Raw genomic sequence first — 22,196 nt, 5'->3', positions numbered from 1 at the left:
GTCGTTCATCCTCTTGATGTTCTAGAGTTTCGGGGCTTTTCTGCCGCCTAGAAATTCTCCTCCTCTTCTACTTAGACGATAAACGTTGGTGCTTTTGACGAATTCATGAACTGTTTGAGTCATTCGTCGAACTCCTTTCTTTGTAGGATGCTATCCATTTCAGCCTCGAGCCGTCTTTTCTTCCTTTCCAGTTCGACGGCTCGTTCGGCATCTGACTGTTCTGCTGGTCTCTTTGCAGTGTATTTCGGCACAGACGTCGAAATGGGCCTGGTTTCCTTTGTCGATGTCGAGGCGGCCTTTGGGGCCTTCTCTTTCTAAGTCGAACGTTCCTTTTCGGGGACGTGCTTTGATGACCGTGGCTTTTCGCCGGTCTTCGCTGCCTGGGAGTCCTTCTTGATCCGCTGGGCTCTCGGTCCTTGGATGCAGCTGCGGCCGACAGAGTTTTTGGCGCCAGTGCTCCCTTAGAGGATTTCGACTCAGTTTTTCAAGAGTCTGATTCAGACCTTCGCTGGTCTGTCGGGGCTTTCGGGGTAGACGACTCTCCTATCTCTTCAGAAGTTTTCTTCTCCGGCGACGTCTTCGTCGGTCGAGAGTCCCAGGTCTCGAAGGGACTGTGGTTGGCCCTTCCCCTGCATGGTGTAGTTGGCCCTTCTCGCTCTCTGACACGGAGAGTCTTCGGTGTGAAGGCAGGACAAGCGTTGCAGTTCTTGCTCTCGTGGTCGACCAGTAAGCAGAGGTTGTAAACCGGGTGCTGGTCCTTCTGCACGTACTTGTGGTGGCAGTTACGGCAGAATTTGAAAGGGGTGTTGTCCATTTCTCGCGCTCAGGGGGCCCCCCTGTATGCCCATTCTCCATTGGATGTCGACGTTCTTTTTCGTTGTCCCGGCTTCTATATGTTCTTACTCGTCGTCTTCAGTCTTTTCCTGCAAAACTGGACTCTTCTGCGTCTTTTCCAGTCCAAAACTCTGGAGCCTCTCGGGAACGATCCAGACCCAACGGCTGAAAAAAGAATCTGAAGATGGCACCCAAGGGTGGGAACTTCCGCAGGAAGAGTGCCAACGTCACGGAAGGACACCAAAAGGTGGGACGTCGACGCCCACCTGGGCAACAAAAAGAAAAAAAAACAAAGAAAAGACTACGATTCCGGATCCAACCACTAGACCGCGGAATAATGCACAGCATAGTGAATCCAGAAAGATTCACGCTGCAAAACCTTATATTCAGAAATGCACTGCATGAAAAACACACTTTTCAGAAACACCAGCAGCACTACAAAAAGCTCTACATTCAGCCTGGGGCTTTGAATCTGAAGCCTTACTTATCCCCCTCTTAACACCAAACTCCGGTATTTAATGATGGAAATTACTCACTGTTCACTTATTTTTGCAGTCCACTAACTGTGCTATATTTAGTGAAGACTTTGCATAATATACAACTTGTGCATAACTAACACTCAAAGGTGGCTTTAAACTGCACAAGTACCCTTCATCTCACTTATACACAGACAACCAACTTATGGACACACACTAGCTCCCACTTTCTGGTCAATGGTTAACCCTCAAGCAAGCATCCTACATACCCAGTGATCAAGGACCTCAACACCATTCCCTATAAATGACTTGTATAGCTTGACAAAAAGATCTCATGGCCAGACAACTCAACAATTACAATGGTCATGACTTAACTAAGCTTCTAATATTTGGTGTGCAGAAAAATGACCAAAATGGTACACACCTAATCACAATGATCTTTAAATGGGAAGCTCAGGCAAGAACAATGGTGTCCAATTGACTTTAGAGCTGTCTGTCAATCTTGCCAAAACATAACATGGGAAACAAAAGCACACTAGAGGTCCTACAAAGGCCTACATATGCCATGAACACTAACTATTCCAAAAGACGCTACAGAAGAGAGTAGAACATTAAACACTAGCTTAAACTCCTTGCAAGAGAGATACACATTTAGTTTGCTTTACTTCATGCCAATATTAACACCTTACAACAGATTTCGAGCACTTAAGCACTACAAATACTTATAAAGAGATTATGCAGCTGGTACAGAAATAATCAACTGGCACAACAGCAGTTTGATGGATCAAGAACTATTCTACCAAACTTTGATTTATCCTGCTGATTTAGCCTGTTGGTGAAATTAGTCATTAAAATCTGCTGAAAATCCAAACAGTGCAGTAAAGCTCGGAAGCATTAACGATCAATCTAATTCACATACAGTCATAATACACAAACCAATCTCTCAGATGATCCCCATCGTCACACCAACCCCTCCACACAAAAATAAAATAAGAAAGCAAACACTTACATCATGCGCACTCCTTCCCTGCCAGGATGCACAATTTCTGCTAGGACCGCACTCATGTCCAAGTTTTTGGTCATTTCTTCTAAGGCATTTTCTGGGATCATATCTAAACAAAGAAAGAAGGGTGTCAAAATAGCTGGTGCCTTTGGAAATCTTTGATGTGACTGTGATGCATACCTTAGACACAGGATTCACAACACCTTTGCCAATTGTAAGCACTCAAAACTCTTCACACTGGGAAAGCACCCACTGACCAAGAACAGAAACCTAGACAAGAGATCTTTGCAGCCACAATATTAAATTACTTCACTTCTTTACTAGCTTTGAATAACAGCTCAGGGCATATCCAAAATCTGCAGTACAAAGTTTCAGATTGGTATTATGAAGACACTAAAGCCGACAGGCTTCACCCACTGCCAGTCTACTCACGCTGATGACCCACAATGCAGTGGGCTGCTAATAACTTTAGAGAGGGCACTTCAAACAAGGCTTGATGGAAGAGCAGCTCTCTGGCTGTTGGGCGTTTGTTGGGATCAGTTTCCAAACACTTCTGAATAAACTCCTGAAAAGCAAGCATCCACACATTAATGTAAGCTTGTTTAAGGTTTATCGCTGCACCAACCAAATAACCTCATGGTATTCTGGGGACTGCCTCTCTCCCAAGAGCAGTAGAGGGTCTGCAGAGGTTGTCATACAGGTTTAATGACATCTTGTTTTTTAGACTACACTGTTGAAATGCCACATATTACCACATCTCTGATCTAAGCAATAACTCGTGCCAATAACGGGTAACTACTTTTGCGATGCACATGTCTTTAATGCGAACTATACGATGAACAAACAAAAGTATGTTTATGTAATTCATAAATACTCAATAAGGAGTTTATCAGCTTTTTGAGATTACATAGACCAGAGCACTTCTACAGTTTTCTTTTTGGTTAGTTTTTACTTCAATCACATTCAATATGGCAAACATCCAAGTTCTGTGGCACAACAGAACTGTCTCGATTTTATGACCTAGGATGGGTGCTCCAATCCCAGGTGATAAACTGCAACCACAAAGATGCATCTATTTTGCAAGTATTACAATCATGTTTGCAAAATGCCATACTAAAACACTGTATACCAGTTGTACTGTGATAACACATTTAGCAGATCATCAAGCCAAGGTGTCCTCTAGTTATGATGCAAAAAATCATTCAGCTATGTCACAAATGAAAAGTTAAATTAACAAAAATTAGCTTCTCTAACAAACATACCCCATATATTGGGACACTAGCTTTGTTAACCTTTTGACATTGCACATTTGACTGAATTGCCAAAAGTATGTCCATAACAAAATATCAAGAGAACATTTTAGTTAGGCTATGACGCAAAAATAAGAGAAGGCTGCTGCATCCTCAATTACATTGCGATGATTTATTACCTGGGCATGGCAAACAGCCATACTGCAGGCTCACGTTTAATAGTTGCTGAGTACAAGTCCTTTTCAAATGCCTGTTGGGCAGGCCAAAAGTTCATTCTAAATGTCTCAACGGGGAATGCTGCTGAGCACAAACTCTGGTCACATGCCTATAATCTACTGCCCACAGTCAGAGGTCGATCCCTGTGGGCTCAAGAGAAAGGGCTATTGACTGCATCGAAATGTCAAAGTATAAACAGGGCCAAATATAGAGAGTATGCTCAAGAAACAGTTCATTGATTATTAATATGCTCACCAGAAGTGTCTTTTAAAACTAAAACAAAAGAGATCCATGTACCTCCTTGTTTAGCCCTCATGAGCAAATATCCTTTCACTCTAGTGTTCAATCTTTCCAGATGACTTCAAGCAATGTGCAACTAGCAAAAAAGCTTCTGGTCTCATACTCACTCTTTGCAAGATATCTTCTAGTGACTGAATTGCATTGTTGATTGCCTCTTGGGGTACATATGAAGATTCTCCATTTCCCTGAATCTCCAGCACAGCCATCTAGTAGGACACAATCACAAAAACATCATGCTGGAGAGTTTTGGCCTAATCACACCCTCCTTTGCCCAGTGCTGGTCCATCTCCCACCCAAAATCATAGGGTTCACAGCTCATAGTATATACAGATATCTCACCTCCAGAGCACACATTCCAAAGGAGTAAATGTCCACTGCAGTCGTCACATTGGCAACCTCTGAAACAAAGGAAAATCTGGCTCAGCTCTCAACCTTCACCAACCATAAAGGCCACACCTACATAGGCTCTGAAGACTACGGATTGCGACGGGGAGCAGTAGGTTTAAGTCTAAGCTGCTATAGAGAATATGAATTATATTAAGTAATTTTTACTTTAAACTTAACTTCTAGCAAACCTTGTTTTGAAACAATAATATTCAAAAGTTGTAACTAAGCCACTGTATGCCCGACTAAAAAACTGACAATTCTAAGGAAATAGCAGGCAGATTCATAATCATTCTGTCTCTAAAGTTAATACGGGAAAACTACCCCTGGTATTTACATAGTGGCCTAGATCGTAACTATATATAGGATGGTAACACATTGGCTATTATAAATATAAGATTGTTCCAGACTATTCTATTTAATCAACTCATCTGTGGCCAGGACCAGGGCTTTTTGAAAGGTTTTCCATACAAGAAATCTTCCTATTAAGGGGCAAGCTTACCAATGCATTATTATTCCATCTCTGGATAACTAGTCTTGGACATCAGCATTCCAGGTGCTATGGTTCCCAGTTACTACAAAAAGTGCAATGGCTTTTTTCTGGAGTGTAGTTCATTTTCTTTGACCACAGCATTTTTTTGAAAGACTTTATACTGCTGTAGGCAGGAGTAAAAAATCATCCTTCTAAGTAAATCTTCTCAAACTAGAAGGCAAAGATTTGACTGGTTCTTTAGTCATAGTGCAAGTACAAATTAATACCTTGAATGAAATGTACTCCCAAAAAGTGCTTTCATTACACTAATTTATATTCCGCTTGCCATCCCATTTTGGAAAGAGATGTCCGTATTTGGGGGGGATCTAGGATTTCACTTGCTTGGTAAAACTTTTAAAGCATCAAGGATTTACTGCAACACTTTACCCTGTTAATGCAATTAGGGTTCACGAGTAAAGGTGGTATGGCAGAGGATAGTTAACTCACAATCTTCACATATTTTCATGAATGCCATTTGTCAATCAAAGTTAATACATGCAGTTTGGCATGCTCAATTAGATGTTAGGTTCTGGAACGCTCTACTGGACCACATCCAAGTAGAGAAATACCTTTATTTTTGGAGGACACTAAAATTGTTACTTAACAAAACGTACCTGCTGCTATTTATATTTCCCCGAGTAGACACCAGCAATAATTCACTGAACCGGTAAATCTGTACTTAAAATGCGTTCATACACTTTAAGTGCAACTTGAGTCAGGCTGAGTTCAAAGACTGCTTGATTTGATATTTTCTAGCCCTTCTACTTAATAAATCCACAGTATTACTTTGAATTTAGAATGTCGAGATTCAAGGGTGGTGGCTATGTTTTAAGAAGTTTCCTGACATGGAGAAAGCAGCACCGACTGTGCCCTTCAATTCATCAAAATCTGCATCTTTTAAATAGTAAACTCATACCAACTTTATGGTGCAGCAGTTTAGAGAAAGCTTGGTGAATACAAGTCACAAGAATAACACAACATGCAGACAACCAACAAAACCACTCTGCAACACGCAATGTCTAAGTCTGATGATTGGGTACCTGTAAAAAAACATACAGCTAATACTTGCGCAATATTAGTGTAATATGTTTAAACATATTTGCTACAAGTTATAACAGAAAAGTAGACAAAGCAGAGGAATTATTGACTGATAAAGGGTCCTAGTTGATCATTGTTAACATGCTGAAGGATGAGCAAGACACCAAGCGGCTGCAGACTCTTGCACCTGGCTCTGGGTTGGTAGACCAGGGGTGGAGTCATCAACAAATCAATGTTCTTTGAACACATGTACAGAATAATTGATGAAAAAGGTTTGTATATTTGCAGAGGTATCCATACTGCTGCAATACGTAATGTGAGCAGTAGATGTAGAACCGTCTTTTGCTATTAACAATATGTCATCAAGCGATTAGTTAGTACACAAAGTAGTGTTCTAAACCCACCTCCATACTCTGGTGCAAAGAAATGAAGGTTCTTCTGCTCCTCTCGGCAAGTCTTCACATGATTGTTTATTGTGTCAGGTGCCACTAAAAGAGAAAAACAGACTTCAGCATGTCAGGAAAAAGCAAAACGACAGCAAGGCCTATATATATTAAAAAAACTCCAAAGCAGCAGCTGAGAAATTTCATTCCAACAGCAGAAAGAGTGTCAATAAACATTACCCTCGGTAAAATGGAGCAATACAGCCCTAGTCAAGTATCCTTTCTGAGCCCCCATCTATACTAATGGTATATTCTTGAGTCAACCACCCCATGAACCTCTGCCACAAATCGTGAGTCAAAGGCAGTTGAAAGATGGACAATAATCCTCTAGGCACCTCAGAACACATCCCTAGCTAACAATCACCTACCCCCTTCTTTGGCATTCAGACAATGAGACGCCACCTAAAGTAATACTGAAGGGAGTACAATTCATGGACAACCAAAAAAATCATCACCTACCCAGGGAACAGGTAAAGTTAAATGTTCTTGAAGAATCTGCCTAAAACTGGGGAAAATAACCCCCCTCAAACATCTAGTTGCTTTACTGTGCAAAGGCCACATACAGCAGCCTCACACCCCCTTTCATGGCAGGCTGGGTGCAGGGCCTCGAAGAAGCTGGATGCAGTATATCATAAAAAAACCAAAGATTTGAAATTCAGTGAGGGCAGTTTATGATGCCTTAAACTAGGTTTAAAAAAAATGAAATGAAGTTAAAAACCACAGTTAAAGTAGAATTGTGGGGAGCTCTGTAATACATAAGTCATGCAATACACAAATCCTTCATTAAATACATTGCTTACAACCGGACTGTTTACACTAATGAGTAACTCTTAAAATATATTGTTTTGGCTTGAATGTTCTGTAATGAAGTTGTGCTTTTAAGTCATCTCATTGCAAGTGCTAATATTAATGTAATCTGACTTGAAAAATAATTTGATATTTGTAGCTACATTTATTACATTAAGGGAGCGATCATGAGCATTGCATCCAGTGGGACTGCTACAGTTCGCATGGCTTTTTTGCAAGTTATGGGTTGTGCTTTTTTTTAAAACCCCATTGATATTACAGATATCATTAACCAAAGCCTATTTGCTCATGATTAGGGACTTAGAATTTGTTTTCATTTCGGACAGGACATTTATGGAGAAAGTATGCTTCTCTTGTGTGCCTTGACCATCTTAAAAAGTTTCTTCCCTAAACCATGCACTCAAAATAAATCCTTGATTAGGGTTTTCTTTCGGTGGCCATGTTGCACAGGGAAAGCAGCTGAGGCACAATCTGAGAATTCAGCAGAAGTGTGGAGAGGGGAAGGATACAAAGTAGATGGATTAAATCTGATCTGAGTTTTAAGCCTTCCCTCCTTCCTGGCCTGTGAGAAAATGGACAACCATGTTGCCCAGAAGGAATCTTGCTGAAAAGATCAGCATATATGGCTTTCCTACTGCTCAGCAAGTCCTGGAGACATCATACCACTGAAAACTGTCCTACCAGTGGTTGCTAAATCTGCCCATGCAAGATGTGGTCTTGTGCTAAGAGGAGTGTTGTTACGGCAGCTGGAGTGTGTAATGTCCAAGTAGGCAGTGGTAGTGGCATCCCAGAGGGTGCTTAACAGTGAAACAAAGCATTGATGCTATGGCAGCCTTTTCAGTTGTGAAGAGGATGAATGCAAAAAGAAAAAAAGGGGGGGGGGACGGGGGTTAGGAGGCCAAGAAACTGGTGGGCCTACATAAAACCATAATGAAATAAGGAATAAAATACTGTAGTCTTGTCAAAAATAAACTAGATTCATGACTAAAAGAATATATAAAAGCATGTTTAATATGAAAAAATAGATTAAGGCAGATTAGTATTGGAATATGGAAATGGAAACCAAATTTCCTGAATGGCTCTGGCAATGTAAGTTTCTGGTGAGAAGTACCAAGAGAAAACTTTCGGGTTGGGGCACAATTTGTGAATAATCTAGGAGCATTCTCAATTGCAGAATATTAATGGCAAATCATCAGGCTACTGCTTCAGCAATTATGCTGCTATATGAGGGTGTTATTTGATAACCGCAACAAAGGTAATGAAATACAGAGATGCACACAGTCCTCATCAAACGCTGCTGAAGGTGATGCGGCAAATTGGAATAACAATGCTCTGCACTGGTTTCACAGTGGCAGATAGTTGAAATGAGCAGCAGAACATCAATAATAAGGACATGCTGATGAAACAGATATACAAGAAACAACGCTGTTAAAAAGATGCAGATAACATATTACACAAGAACTACCTCCAGACGAGAAACACCTCAGCCATGATTACAAAGAGCTACCAACAAATTTGCAAGATCTGTTCATAAAAATTCTACAAGATAATGACAATACTAATATGCAAAACTGTACAATTTGCTTTGCTATGAAGCTATGCTATCAACATCTGTTAAATGTATTCATTTTATAAACCTGAGATGAATGAAAGGCTGAGTGGAAATACAAAGCTCTTTACAAAGAATGCAGTAGTCCGAGTTATAAACAATGTCCAATATAGAGATGGATAGAACACAGTGAAACCGAGGAGGAATATGCCCCCATAGGTCCTTGCCAGAGTCCACAGAGCAAATTATGCAAAACATCTGCAAGGTCTCCTTTCATATTTTGAGTAAGCAAACATTATACCATAACCAAGCCTCATCAAATTTGGACAAAGTAGCAACAAGAAAGTTTTAACTCCTCCCCTGTAGGAAAAGATTAATTGTGAGGAGATGCCACTTTAAACCGAAGAATCCCTCTCAACAACAAAGTGTGGAGGCAAAGATTCTCAGTATCTGAGATAAAAGTTGGGTGCACAGCAGAAGAAGAGCAAGAGTCAATCAAGAAGAGACTTGGCCGTTCTTTGCCTTATAATACATTTCACACATGTGCAAGAACAACTGCAGGCTGAACATCTTGGTTAACTAGGCACTGGCGACAGAACTGTGCTTTCTGTTTAACTGTGTACACTAAACAGAGCAGTTCAAAGGAAAAGAGTACCCTTTGAAGGAGAACATTAAGAAGGCTATAGAACATTTTAAAAATTGAAGGAAAAGCCACATGGAACGCCACATGTGGCACAATGACAACAGTTGTTGAGGGGGAGTTTCTAAAGCCAAGCCTGGACTACAATCGGATTCAGAAACCGGTAGATTCAACAACAAAAATGAGCTACACTAAAGTGCATCACAAACTGCTAGGCACGAAGGGAGGCTGTTGTGACAGAAAAGACCCTGGCACTGCTCTGGAGACACTGCAGCAATGCCATTATTTATTTTCCCTGTTGAGGTAGTTTTTAAATTTTTTGTCCCACAATCATGACTTTTCGGCCTCCCTGTTAAAAGGGCAGGTATGCAGAAAGCAGTAGGTGCCCAAAGTGCACTCCTTTGAGGAAGTGTCTACAGCCCTCTCTACATTGGCCTTTTGGGACTGGCAGTGGTGGCAGTAGGGATGCCAGTGAATGGACAATTTGTTTTACCCGTCTCCATTTCTAGAGCATCTGCTGCTTAAACTGTCTTACTTGGCAGGGTTCTTTTACTCTCATCTATGTGGGTTGTGAATAAAAGGTATAGGTGCATTCTTTGTGTGGCACAGGAGCTTATGTTTATATTTGGCGGAGTACAGGAATTTTGGCTTGCGGGTGAAAGCGCAAGATGGAGGAGGGCAGTAAGCAAGGCTGCCTAGGTCCCTGTTGACCTGAAATAATTTTTCTTCACATTCTTCTACGTACAGGGTTAGACTAACCTGTGGGTGGGTGTGTGATTGTTTTCCCATTATGCATTAGCACGTAGTTCTCCCGCCAGAATACTTAGGCCCGCCTCCTCGTACGACCTCATCTGTGTCACAAAAGATTTGGCTTGATTGTCTGGATTCAATAGGCATGAATACATGGGCATGTAAAACAAGATCCGGAAGGGCTCCTAATGGCCCTCACCCAGCTATGCAGCTCCTGACTGGAGAAGCCTTGAGTTTTATTAATGCACCAGGGCTTACCAGTCAGCTCTGTGGCCAAGACCTGGTCTACCATGCCAACTGAAGTCTTCACACTGAATCAATGTAGTTAAGAAAATATCAAATTCAAGAGTTAAGGTGTGCCTGATGTCTGCCTTCATATCAGGCTGAAAGCACAAGTCATGATTCTGATTGGAGGCCATGTTGGACGGCCTGAAGACATCTGTGCCCTACCTGTTGGACTGCCAGTTTAAGAGATCCTCAGAAAGGAGTTCATTAACAGCTGTCTGAGGATATCTGGGAGCTGCGGTGAGGTTTGCACCACCCTCAGGAGAAGAGATTGTCCAGCTGCCAAGCATCAACAATGGTGACTATAGCAACTTGTGGTGAGCCAAACTGTATAAGATATTCAAGATCACATCAGGTTCTTCTCTAGACATGGAGTAGGTCTAAGATTTAGCTAGGTGAGGCTCTGCTTATTAAAATACACAGAAGGTGATGGGAGAAATGCTTTCAAGTAGCCTACACCACTGGAAGTCACTCTGGTTGGCATTTCAACCCATCATTTTTTGGACACCGTGCTACTGTAGACAGAGGCCTGCCTTATGCAAACCAATAAGGACTGTTCTACCCATGAGAACAGCCTAGCCTGAACGGATAGGCAAGGCCCCCTCCTGAAGGAACTGTGGCCCAAACCGGTCTCGGCGTCATTAGCCCTAATCAACGAGTTAAAGCTTGGATAGTGTAGTGAGCAAGGTACCTACCTCAAGGCATACCCTTGATCACTCACAGTACTACATTAAGTACACAAAAGTTGATGAACGAAAGCTTGCCAACTGTCTAAACCACTGGTAACTGCTGTTCTCAGCACTGCAAACTATGTGTGAATCAATTGTGCAGCTGCAGAGGAGTCAGCGTTTGAAACTCAGAGTTGTGCAGTGTCTTTGCTCCCAGCTCACATTCCTAGAGCTGCAAGAACTTCGGGAGCAGGAATAAAATAACTAATCTACGGTTGTTTAGATACCGCATGATTAATGTTTTATCACCTTTTACAATGAAAGCCTTTAACTGCACAGACCATTATCTGTTCGAGGCATGTGAGCTGTACATCACATGCTTTGCATATACTACATAGCAGTAAACTCCCAAAGCAGTGGCTAACCTGTATTAGTTGTAGTTTGAAACAGTTTTAAGTACTGCTTGGCCTACATTTGCCTGTTGTCTTGCTAACACATCTACACAATAGTGTTTGGTGAATGTGTGTGGTGCAGACCATGTTGCCGCCTTATAAATATAAGCTATGGAAATATTTCCAAGTTAAAAGGCAATAGTAGCCCCTATTTTGCAAGAAGAATGCGTTCTAGGTGGTACTAACAAAGTTCTCTTTGCTTTAACATAACACGTTTGAATAAATGTTACCATCTATCTTGCAATACCAGATTTAGATATGGGATTGCCATTTTTCCTTGAAGTCGATAGCTCCGTCCGGGGCTATCACGGCGTCATGAACAAACAAATCCAAACAGTTCTGGCTGACCTCAGCGTCGCGGGCCAGCTACGGTATCGGGAAGAACCGCAAACACTACCCTTTAGAAATGCAGGGCGTCGGGACCTCTTGCTGAGCTTCCGAAAGCATGGCGTCCGCAAGGGGTCTATTCCGTAGTTCAGTGCAGGAGTCGTCAGGGCTCTCGAAGTCACGCGCGTTGCAGATCGAATTCCTCTCTGTTGAAGTCAGAAGCGCTGGCGTCGGCAGGCGTCTGGTAATGCGGGGCGAAGTGCAGCAGTGCCGCATGCAGTGCCCTCAAGTCGCGGTGCGAGCAGCAACGGCTCGGTGCTGGCATCAGATGAGACCAGGGTCACAGTGCAAAGTAAATGCGGTGCTCGTCGTAGTGCTGGAAGGTCGCGGTTGTCTGGAATCGATGGTGCCGGAAGGTCAAAGTTGAGGGGCGGTGTGTTGTGTAACTTTACGAGCGGTGCCCACAGGTCGCGGTGCGAGCAGCAGCTCAGTGGCGGTGTCAGCGGTGAGTCCAGGGTTGCGGTGCGGCGTTGCAAGTGCCCTCTGCAGTGCCTTCAGTAAACTGAGTTGGCAGTGGTGTCAGACAGCGTCTGGTTGCTTTTTCTCCTGTTGCAGCACAAAAAAAACGCAGTCCCCAGTGCTGAGGGCAGAGGACCTTGAAGTCTTTGCTGTTCCTGAGACTTCTTGAACAGGGGGGCAAGCTCTTCCTCAAGCCCTTGGAGAAACTCACAAAAGTACATTGCAGAAAGTTCAGTCCAGTCGTTTCACTGTATAAGACAGAAGCAGCCACTGCAGGCCAACACATCAAAGTGGTAGTTGCTCCTCACAGCTTCTCCAGCTCTTCTTTTTGGCAGTCTTCTTGATCCTAGAGTTCTAAAGTTCAGGTGTCTGGCCCCCAATATTAATATCCCAAAATCCTTTGATCTCTTAGGCAGAGAATGTGTGTCCAGCCAGAACCAGTTCTGCTTTCTCTGGCAGGAGGTGGATATGGCATGGTCAGAGGCAGACCAGACCAGACCTTTTGAGGTGCAAGGAAATCTCCTCCCCCTTACCCAATTGCAGCCCAGGCCTATTCAGCCTTTTCCTGACCCGCCTAGACTATCTGGAGGCACTCCTGCTCTCCAGTCTTCGGTCATCCAAAACCCAGACAGGCAATCCACATTTCAGCAGAGGCACGCCTGATGACTGAACAAGAAAATAACTTTCTGAAAGTGGTATTTTCAAACACAGAATGTAAAAATCACCTTCACTAAAAGATGCATCTTTAGATTCTGAGTTCAGGCATACTAAACTTTTTTTTCTACCTAATTCCCTGGGCCAGTTATGTTTATAGGAAGTTATAAACAAACTCCCCTCTCTGTCCTTTGGAGAACTGGTAGCCTTGCAATAGCTAAAAACAAAATTAGCTGTAATTCGCTATCAGGACATGCCACACACACACACACACCAGGTCATGTCCTACCTTTCACATACATAGCACCCGGCCGAAAGGGGTACCTTGGGCCTACCTTAGGGGTGGCTGACATGTAAGAAAAGGGAAGGTGAGGGACTGGCAAGTGTGTGCACTGGCCAAGTCGACATGGCAGTTTCAAACTGCACGCAGACTCCGCAATGGCGGTCTGAGTTACCTTTTCAGGGCTAGTCACGTGGGTGGCACAATCAGTGCTGCAGGTCTAGTAGAATTTGATTCACAGGCCCTGGCACGCACAGTACACTTTACTAGGGACTAACAAGTAAATCAAATATCCAATCATGGAAACACCAATCCATAACACAATTTACCACAGGAGCACTTGGACTTTACCACTGATCAGCAGTGAGAAAAGTGCGCAGAAACACTACGACAGCAAAAGCAGTTAAAACCGGGAGGTCAGAAAGCAAAAACTCTTTGTTTTGTTATGCTAAGCTTTGTTTTGTTATGCTAAGCTTTGTTTTGTTATGCTATGTTGTGTTTTGTTATGCTATGTTGTGTTGTGTTTTGTTATGCTATGTTGTGTTTTGTTATGCTATGTTGTGTTTTGTTATGCTATGGTTTGTTGTGTTTTGCTATGGTTTGTTTTGTTATGCTCTGCTATGGTTTGTTTTGCTATGCTTTGTTTTGCTATGCTTTGTTTTGTTATGCTATGTTGTGTTATGCTATGTTGTGTTATGCTATGTTGTGTTATGCTATGTTGTGTTGTGTTTTGTTATGCTATGTTGTGTTTTGTTATGCTATGTTGTGTTTTGTTAGGCTATGGTTTGTTGTGTTTTGCTATGGTTTGTTTTGTTATGCTCTGCTATGTTTTGTTATGCTATGTTGTGTTTTGTTATGCTATGTTGTGTTTTGTTAGGCTATGGTTTGTTGTGTTTTGTTATGCTATGTTGTGTTTTGTTATGCTATGGTTTGTTGTGTTTTGTGATGCTATGGTTTGTTGTGTTTTGCTATGTTTTGTTTTGCTATGTTGTGTTGTGTTTTGTTATGCTCTGCTATGTTTTGTTATGCTATGTTGTGTTTTGTTATGCTATGTTGTGTTTTGTTATGCTATGTTGTGTTTTGTTAGGCTATGGTTTGTTGTGTTTTGCTATGGTTTGTTTTGTTATGCTCTGCTATGTTTTGTTATGCTATGTTGTGTTTTGTTATGCTATGGTTTGTTGTGTTTTGTTATGCTATGTTGTGTTTTGTGATGCTATGGTTTGTTGTGTTTTGTGATGCTATGGTTTGTTGTGTTTTGCTATGTTTTGTTTTGCTATGTTTTGTTTTGGTATGTTTTGTTTTGCTATGTTTTGTTTTGCTATGTTTTGTTTTGCTATGTTTTGTTTTGCTATGTTTTGTTTTGCTATGTTTTGTTTTGCTATGTTGTGTTTTGCTATGTTGTGTTTTGCTATGTTGTGTTTTGCTATGTTGTGTTGTGTTTTGTTATGCTATGTTGTGTTTTGTTATGCTATGTTGTGTTTTGTTAGGCTATGGTTTGTTGTGTTTTGCTATGGTTTGTTTTGTTATGCTCTGCTATGTTTTGTTATGCTATGTTGTGTTTTGTTATGCTATGGTTTGTTGTGTTTTGTTATGCTATGTTGTGTTTTGTTATGCTATGGTTTGTTGTGTTTTGTGATGCTATGGTTTGTTGTGTTTTGCTATGTTTTGTTTTGCTATGTTTTGTTTTGCTATGTTTTGTTTTGCTATGTTGTGTTGTGTTTTGCTATGCTATGTTGTGTTTTGTTATGCTATGTTGTGTTTTGTTATGCTATGTTGTGTTTTGTTATGCTATGTTGTGTTTTGTTATGCTATGTTGTGTTTTGTTAGGCTATGGTTTGTTGTGTTTTGCTATGCTTTGTTTTGTTATGCTCTGCTATGTTTTGTTATGCTATGTTGTGTTTTGCTATGTTGTGTTGTGTTTTGTTATGCTATGTTGTGTTTTGTTATGCTATGTTGTGTTTTGTTATGCTATGTTGTGTTTTGTTAGGTTATGGTTTGTTGTGTTTTGTTATGCTATGTTGTGTTTTGTTAGGCTATGGTTTGTTGTGTTTTGTTATGCTATGTTGTGTTTTGTTAGGCTATGGTTTGTTTTGTTATGCTCTGCTATGTTTTGTTATGCTATGTTGTGTTTTGCTATGTTGTGTTGTGTTTTGTTATGCTATGTTGTGTTTTGTTATGCTATGTTGTGTTTTGCTATGTTGTGTTGTGTTTTGTTATGCTATGTTGTGTTTTGTTATGCTATGTTGTGTTTTGTTATGCTATGTTGTGTTTTGTTAGGCTATGGTTTGTTGTGTTTTGTTATGCTATGTTGTGTTTTGTTATGCTATGGTTTGTTGTGTTTTGTTATGCTATGTTGTGTTTTGTTAGGCTATGGTTTGTTTTGTTATGCTCTGCTATGTTTTGTTATGCTATGTTGTGTTTTGCTATGTTGTGTTGTGTTTTGTTATGCTATGTTGTGTTTTGTTATGCTATGTTGTGTTTTGCTATGTTGTGTTGTGTTTTGTTATGCTATGTTGTGTTTTGTTATGCTATGTTGTGTTTTGTTATGCTATGTTGTGTTTTGTTAGGCTATGGTTTGTTGTGTTTTGTTATGCTATGTTGTGTTTTGTTATGCTATGGTTTGTTGTGTTTTGTGATGCTATGGTTTGTTGTGTTTTGCTATGTTTTGTTTTGCTATGTTGTGTTTTGTTAGGCTATGGTTTGTTGTGTTTTGTTATGCTATGTTGTGTTTTGTTATGCTATGGTTTGTTGTGTTTTGTGATGCTATGGTTTGTTGTGTTTTGCTATGTTTTGTTTTGCTATGTTGTGTTTTGTTAGGCTATGGTTTGTTGTGTTTTGTTATGCTATGTTGTGTTTTGTTATGCTATGGTTTGTTGTGTTTTGTGATGCTATGGTTTGTTGTGTTTTGCTATGTTTTGTTTTGCTATGTTGTGTTGTGTTTTGTTATGCTCTGCTATGTTTTGTTATGCTATGTTGTGTTTTGTTATGCTATGTTGTGTTGTGTTTTGTTATGCTATGTTGTGTTTTGTTAGGCTATGGTTTGTTGTGTTTTGTTATGCTAGGTTTGGTTTTGTTATGCTAGGTTTGGTTTTGTTATGCTAGGTTTGGTTTTGTTATGCTAGGTTTGGTTTTGTTATGCTAGGTTTGGTTTTGTTATGCTAGGTTTGGTTTTGTTATGCTAGGTTTGGTTTTGTTATGCTAGGTTTGGTTTTGTTATGCTAGGTTTGGTTTTGTTATGCTAGGTTTGGTTTTGTTATGCTAGGTTTGGTTTTGCTATCCTATGTTTTGTTATGCTATGCTGGTGAGGGTGAGTAGGGGGTCTGAGGGTGAGTAGGGGGTCTGAGGGTGAGTAGGGGGTCTGAGGGTGAGTAGGGGGTCTGAGGGTGAGTAGGGGGTCTGAGGGTGAGTAGGGGGTCTGAGGGCGAGTAGGGGGTCTGAGGGCGAGTAGGGGGTCTGAGGGCGAGTAGGGGGTCTGAGGGCGAGTAGGGGGTCTGAGGGCGAGTAGGGGGTCTGAGGGCGAGTAGGGGGTCTGAGGGCGAGTAGGGGGCCTGAGGGCGAGTAGGGGGCCTGAGGGCGAGTAGGGGGCCTGAGGGCGAGTAGGGGGCCTGAGGGCGAGTAGGGGGCCTGAGGGCGAGTAGGGGGCCTGAGGGCGAGTAGGGGGCCTGAGGGCGAGTAGGGGGCCTGAGGGCGAGTAGGGGGCCTGAGGGCGAGTAGGGGGCCTGAGGGCGAGTAGGGGGCCTGAGGGCGAGTAGGGGGCCTGAGGGCGAGTAGGGGGCCTGAGGGCGAGTAGGGGGCCTGAGGGCGAGTAGGGGGCCTGAGGGCGAGTAGGGGGCCTGAGGGCGAGTAGGGGGCCTGAGGGCGAGTAGGGGGCCTGAGGGCGAGTAGGGGGCCTGAGGGCGAGTAGGGGGCCTGAGGGCGAGTAGGGGGCCTGAGGGCGAGTAGGGGGCCTGAGGGCGAGTAGGGGGCCTGAGGGCGAGTAGGGGGCCTGAGGGCGAGTAGGGGGCCTGAGGGCGAGTAGGGGGCCTGAGGGCGAGTAGGGGGCCTGAGGGCGAGTAGGGGGCCTGAGGGCGAGTAGGGGGCCTGAGGGCGAGTAGGGGGCCTGAGGGCGAGTAGGGGGCCTGAGGGCGAGTAGGGGGCCTGAGGGCGAGTAGGGGGCCTGAGGGCGAGTAGGGGGCCTGAGGGCGAGTAGGGGGTCTGAGGGTGAGTAGGGGGTCTGAGGGCGAGTAGGGGGTCTGAGGGCGAGTAGGGGGTCTGAGGGGGTGTGAGGGTGAGGGGGTGTGGGTGAGGGGGTGTGGGTGAGGGGGTGTGGGTGAGGGGGTGTGGGTGAGGGGGTGTGGGTGAGGGGGTGTGGGTGAGGGGGTGTGGGTGAGGGGGTGTGGGTGAGGGGGTGTGTGGGTGAGGGGGTGAGGGGGTGTGTGGGGGTTGTGAGGGTGAGGGGGTCGTGAGGGTGAGGGTGGGTGTGAGGGGGTGTGAGGGATTGAGGGGGGCGAGGGTGTGTGAGGGGGTGTGAAGGTGTGTGAGGGGGGCGAGGGTGTGTGAGGGGGTGTGAGGGTGAGTGAGGGGGTGCGAGGGTGAGTGAGGGGGTGCGAGGGTGAGTGAGGGGGTGCGAGGGTGAGTGAGGGTGAGTGAGGGTGAGTGAGGGGGTGCGAGGGTGAGTGAGGGTGAGTGAGGGTGAGTGAGGGTGAGTGAGGGTGAGTGAGGGGGTGCGAGGGTGAGTGAGGGGGTGCGAGGGTGAGTGAGGGGGTGCGAGGGTGAGTGAGGGTGAGTGAGGGGGTGCGAGGGTGAGTGAGGGTGAGTGAGGGTGAGTGAGGGGGTGCGAGGGTGAGTGAGGGTGAGTGAGGGTGAGTGAGGGTGAGTGAGGGTGAGTGAGGGTGAGTGAGGGTGAGTGAGGGTGAGTGAGGGTGAGTGAGGGTGAGTGAGGGTGAGTGAGGGTGAGTGAGGGTGAGTGAGGGTGAGTGAGGGTGAGTGAGGGGGAGTGAAGGGTGAGTGAAGGGGTGCGAGGGTGAGTGAGGGGGTGTGAGGGTAAGGGTGTGTGAGGGTGAGGGGGTGAGGATGTGTGAGGGTGAGGGGGTGAGGAGGTGTGAGGGTGATGGGGGTGAGGAGGTGTGAGGGTTGTGAGGGGGAGAGGGTTGTGAGGGGGGAGAGGGTTGTGAGGGGGGAGAGGGTTGTGAGGGGGTGAGGGTTGTGAGGGGGTGAGGGTTGTGAGGGGGTGAGGGTGTGAGGGTGAGGGGGTGTGAGGGTGAGGGGGTGTGAGGGTGAGGGGGTGTGAGGGTGAGGGGGTGGGAGGGTGAGGGGGTGGGAGGGTGTGAGGGGGTGTGAGAGGGTGTGAGGGGGTGTGAGGGTTGAGGGGGGGTTGAGGGTGAGGGGGGTTGAGGGTGAGGGGGGTTGAGGGTGAGGGGGGTTGAGGGTGAGGGGGGTTGAGGGTGAGGGGGTGTGAGGGTGAGGGGGTGTGAGGGTGTGTGAGGGTGTGTGAGGGTGTGTGAGGGTGTGTGAGGGTGTGTGAGGGTGTGTGAGGGTGTGTGAGGGTGTGTGAGGGGATGTGAGGGGATGTGAGGGTGTGTGAGGGGATGTGAGGGTGAGAGGATGTGATGGTATGTGATGGTGAGGTGTGAGGGTGAGGGTGAGGGGTGTGAGGGGTGTGAGGGTTGGAGATGGAACACCACCTCCAGCAGAGGAGCCAAGATTCTGTATGATCAGCCTGACTCACTTACCTCACAAGCTGACTCGTGAGTTATAGAGTCTGAGAATGAGTGTTAATGAGAGTGAGGGGCAGAGGGGCTGGCACGGAGAGTGAGGGGCAGAGGGGCTGGCACGGAGAGTGAGGGGCAGAGGGGCTGGCACGGAGAGTGAGGGGCAGAGGGGCTGGCACGGAGAGTGAGGGGCAGAGGGGCTGGCACGGAGAGTGAGGGGCAGAGGGGCTGGCACGGAGAGTGAGGGGCAGAGGGGCTGGCACGGAGAGTGAGGGGCAGAGGGGCTGGCACGGAGAGTGAGGGGCAGAGGGGCTGGCACGGAGAGTGAGGGGCAGAGGGGCTGGCACGGAGAGTGAGGGGCAGAGGGGCTGGCACGGAGAGTGAGGCGGAAGCCAAGGTGGAGCGTGCCCATATGTCTAAGTGGCAGGAGAGAGTGCGGACAGAGGGAAAGGTAGGGCAGGGAATAACATCAGGATAGGTGGCAGGAGAGTGCAGCAGAGTGAAGGCTAGTGTAGAGAACAACATCAGGATAGGGGTCAGGAGGTGGCAGGAGAGTGCGGCAGAGTAAAGGCCAGGGTATGGAATAACATCAGGATAGGTGGCAGGACAGAGTGCAGCAGATTGAATGCCAGGGTAGGCAATAACATCAGGATAGGTGGCAGGAGAGTGCGGCAGAGTGAATGCCAGGGTATGGAATAACATCAGGACAGGTGGCAGGAGAGTTAAGGCCAGGGTATGGAGTAACATCAGGATAGGTGGCAGGAGGTGGCGGGAGAGTGCGGCAGAGTGAAGGCCAGGGTATGGAATAACATCAGGATAGGTGGCAGGAGGTGGCAAGAGTGCGGCTGAGTGAAGGCCAGGGTATGGAATAACATCAGGATAGGTGGCAGGAGGTGGCAGGAGAGTGCGGCAGAGTGAAGGCGAGGTGAAGCCACAATGTAGGTGGTGGAGGAAGTGAAAGAGGCTTCGGCTTGTACCAAGTATTTTAATCGCTTCTTGAGTAAAATGTCCTGAATGTTTTTTTTGCTCTGTATGTAAATAGGAGTAGATTCGCAAGAATAAAATATTTGATGTAAAGTGAGGTCATATGGTCTAGCATATGTAATATGTGGCTGAAGCGAGAACACAACATATACTGTGTCTGTGTCTAAACATAGAATAATAGAAAGTGAAAAAGAAAGCAGTTCAAATTAGACAACCTAGTAAGTATTTTACTGTAGAAAGTATACTGAGCAGAGGGTTATTATGTGAGGAAATAAGACCTGGGTTCATCGCAGTACTGCTTAGCAATCACCGTAGTCGAGGCACAGTAGAGCGACGCGTCTGGGCCGCAGCGGCTCCGGTGGGATGAAGGGTGGAGATGCTTCTCTTCCTGAGCTCAAGCAGAGGAGCAGGAGCAGGAGGCAGCCCTCTCATCTCTTAGGAGTAATAAAACATGGACGCAATGTAAGGGGAATGCAAGGACATGGCTCGGTGTCATTAGAGAGCCTGTGAAAGTCGTAAAATGCAGATCAAAGGAGCCTGGAAGAGCGAAATGTCTGGTGTGATTAACGGTGCTAGGAAGGTAGGAGAGATGTTCTCGAGTTCAGGGGGGATCGACCGAGGAGAATGTGGCGATCCTGATAGAAGCAAAGAGACCTCTTCTATATGCTTGGAAGACGCCACTTGCTTTTGGAGCACATGTCAAGTAGGAGAGGGATACTGAAGAGGGAAAAACTACCTCTAGGAGCCGCTTCTGTGCCTAAGCGAAATCAGGTGGTTATTAGCGGTTTAAGAACAAGGGACTCCTTCACCAACTTCTAATCAAGGACAAGCTGTCTTTTCAGGATAGATCTTTGATATACCCGTTTCCTACAACAGTTGGGGCTCTGGAAGTTCACATATATGTTTATACAACACACAATGTCATTTAGATACTAGTGTGGGAAAAACCGTCCTTCCATGCACAAACAAGTGAGTCAGGGCCTGGCGGCCAAAGTGAAGTGAATAATTAGGGGAGGAGAAATGCCAGAGGCCGGCCGAGCGCACGCTGGGGGAGCCTTTGAAGTTATGGGGAAGGAAGCCTGTGGGAGGCTGATGCAGGGGGGATTAGAAATGAGTCTTGCTAAAGATTTTTGCGCTGTAACGGTTTTTGGTGACAAAGTAATGTTTACAGCTACCTTGCCCTTGGAAAATGAAACCTCTCGTACTAAGAATCTCAAGAGGTAGTATAGGTGGGTATTTCTCAATGAGATTGCGTGACTGCATCTTCTAAATCAATGTTGGAGTGTAATTGATCGATAGAAGGCTGCCTTGCATAGTGTTTTGGTAAGTTTATCTACTCCATTACAAACAAATAAAAGATATTGCCCCTTCGCTCGAGTAAACTGTCCTTATCACACAAACTAAGATTGTAAACACTCCATACGAAAATCCACTATAAAAGTGAATAACGCTGCCTCAATGCGTTTATAAGCTTTAGATTAAGAGTGTAATACGGGAGCCCTAGTGAATACAAGACCCCGTTATTGTGGTTCCGATGCTTTGAGCTCAAGTGATGGATAAACTGCCAGTCACGCCCTGTGATCTTTGCATGCAGCCCCTGGAGAAGCCTGCTTGTGGGGACTGGGAGGAAGGGTGACGAGACGCAGGCCCTGCAGTGAATAATTATGGGAGGAGAGATGCTGGCCGGAGGCAGAGCGCACCATATGGAGAGGGAGGGGGTGGGCCGAGTGCAGGAGAAATGCTGCTGGCAGGGGGAAGGCTCGGGCAAGCTCGTGCATGAGGAGCTTGTCACGTGATTCTATTCTCGTGAACTGTTAGAAATCCGCATGTTAGAAATTTTCTGGTTTAGCAGTAATAGGTCTCTCTACGAGTCCTAAAAATGATACCCAGAAATATTTTGGACATAAGGTCCTCCAGAGCAGCCTATAAATTTACATTACAAAAGAGGAGAAAAGAATTGAAGGAAGCTGCCTGGGAAGCATTGTTAAAGGCTTGTTCCCTGAAAGATAATACTGCTTTTTCGAGGGCGGTAAATGCCCCTTTTTTTGTGGAGAGGAAATCTGATCTGGTAGAAATTGCTATAGAGGAGAATGTTTAGGTAAATCATTTTACTGA

General features: G+C 45.0%; 1 protein-coding gene across 1 annotated transcript in view; it reads right to left on the bottom strand.

Annotated features, from left to right (window-relative positions):
* NRBP1 (nuclear receptor binding protein 1) overlaps positions 1-22,196 on the bottom strand; it is a 349,434-nt gene that overhangs the window by 142,023 nt on the left and 185,215 nt on the right. Inside the window, exons 7-11 of the mRNA XM_086928169.1 lie at positions 6,438-6,521; positions 4,419-4,477; positions 4,187-4,285; positions 2,746-2,878; positions 2,320-2,422 (exon numbers count right to left, since the gene is read on the bottom strand). Of these exons, the coding sequence (XP_086784295.1) occupies positions 2,320-2,422; positions 2,746-2,878; positions 4,187-4,285; positions 4,419-4,477; positions 6,438-6,521 (478 nt within the window). The remainder of the gene's footprint in view (positions 1-2,319; positions 2,423-2,745; positions 2,879-4,186; positions 4,286-4,418; positions 4,478-6,437; positions 6,522-22,196) is intronic.

Source organism: Lissotriton vulgaris, chromosome 6, assembly GCF_964263255.1.
Source record: "Lissotriton vulgaris chromosome 6, aLisVul1.2, whole genome shotgun sequence".
Classification (NCBI taxonomy): domain Eukaryota; kingdom Metazoa; phylum Chordata; class Amphibia; order Caudata; family Salamandridae; genus Lissotriton; species Lissotriton vulgaris.
This window is presented reverse-complemented; position numbering and strand designations above follow the sequence as displayed.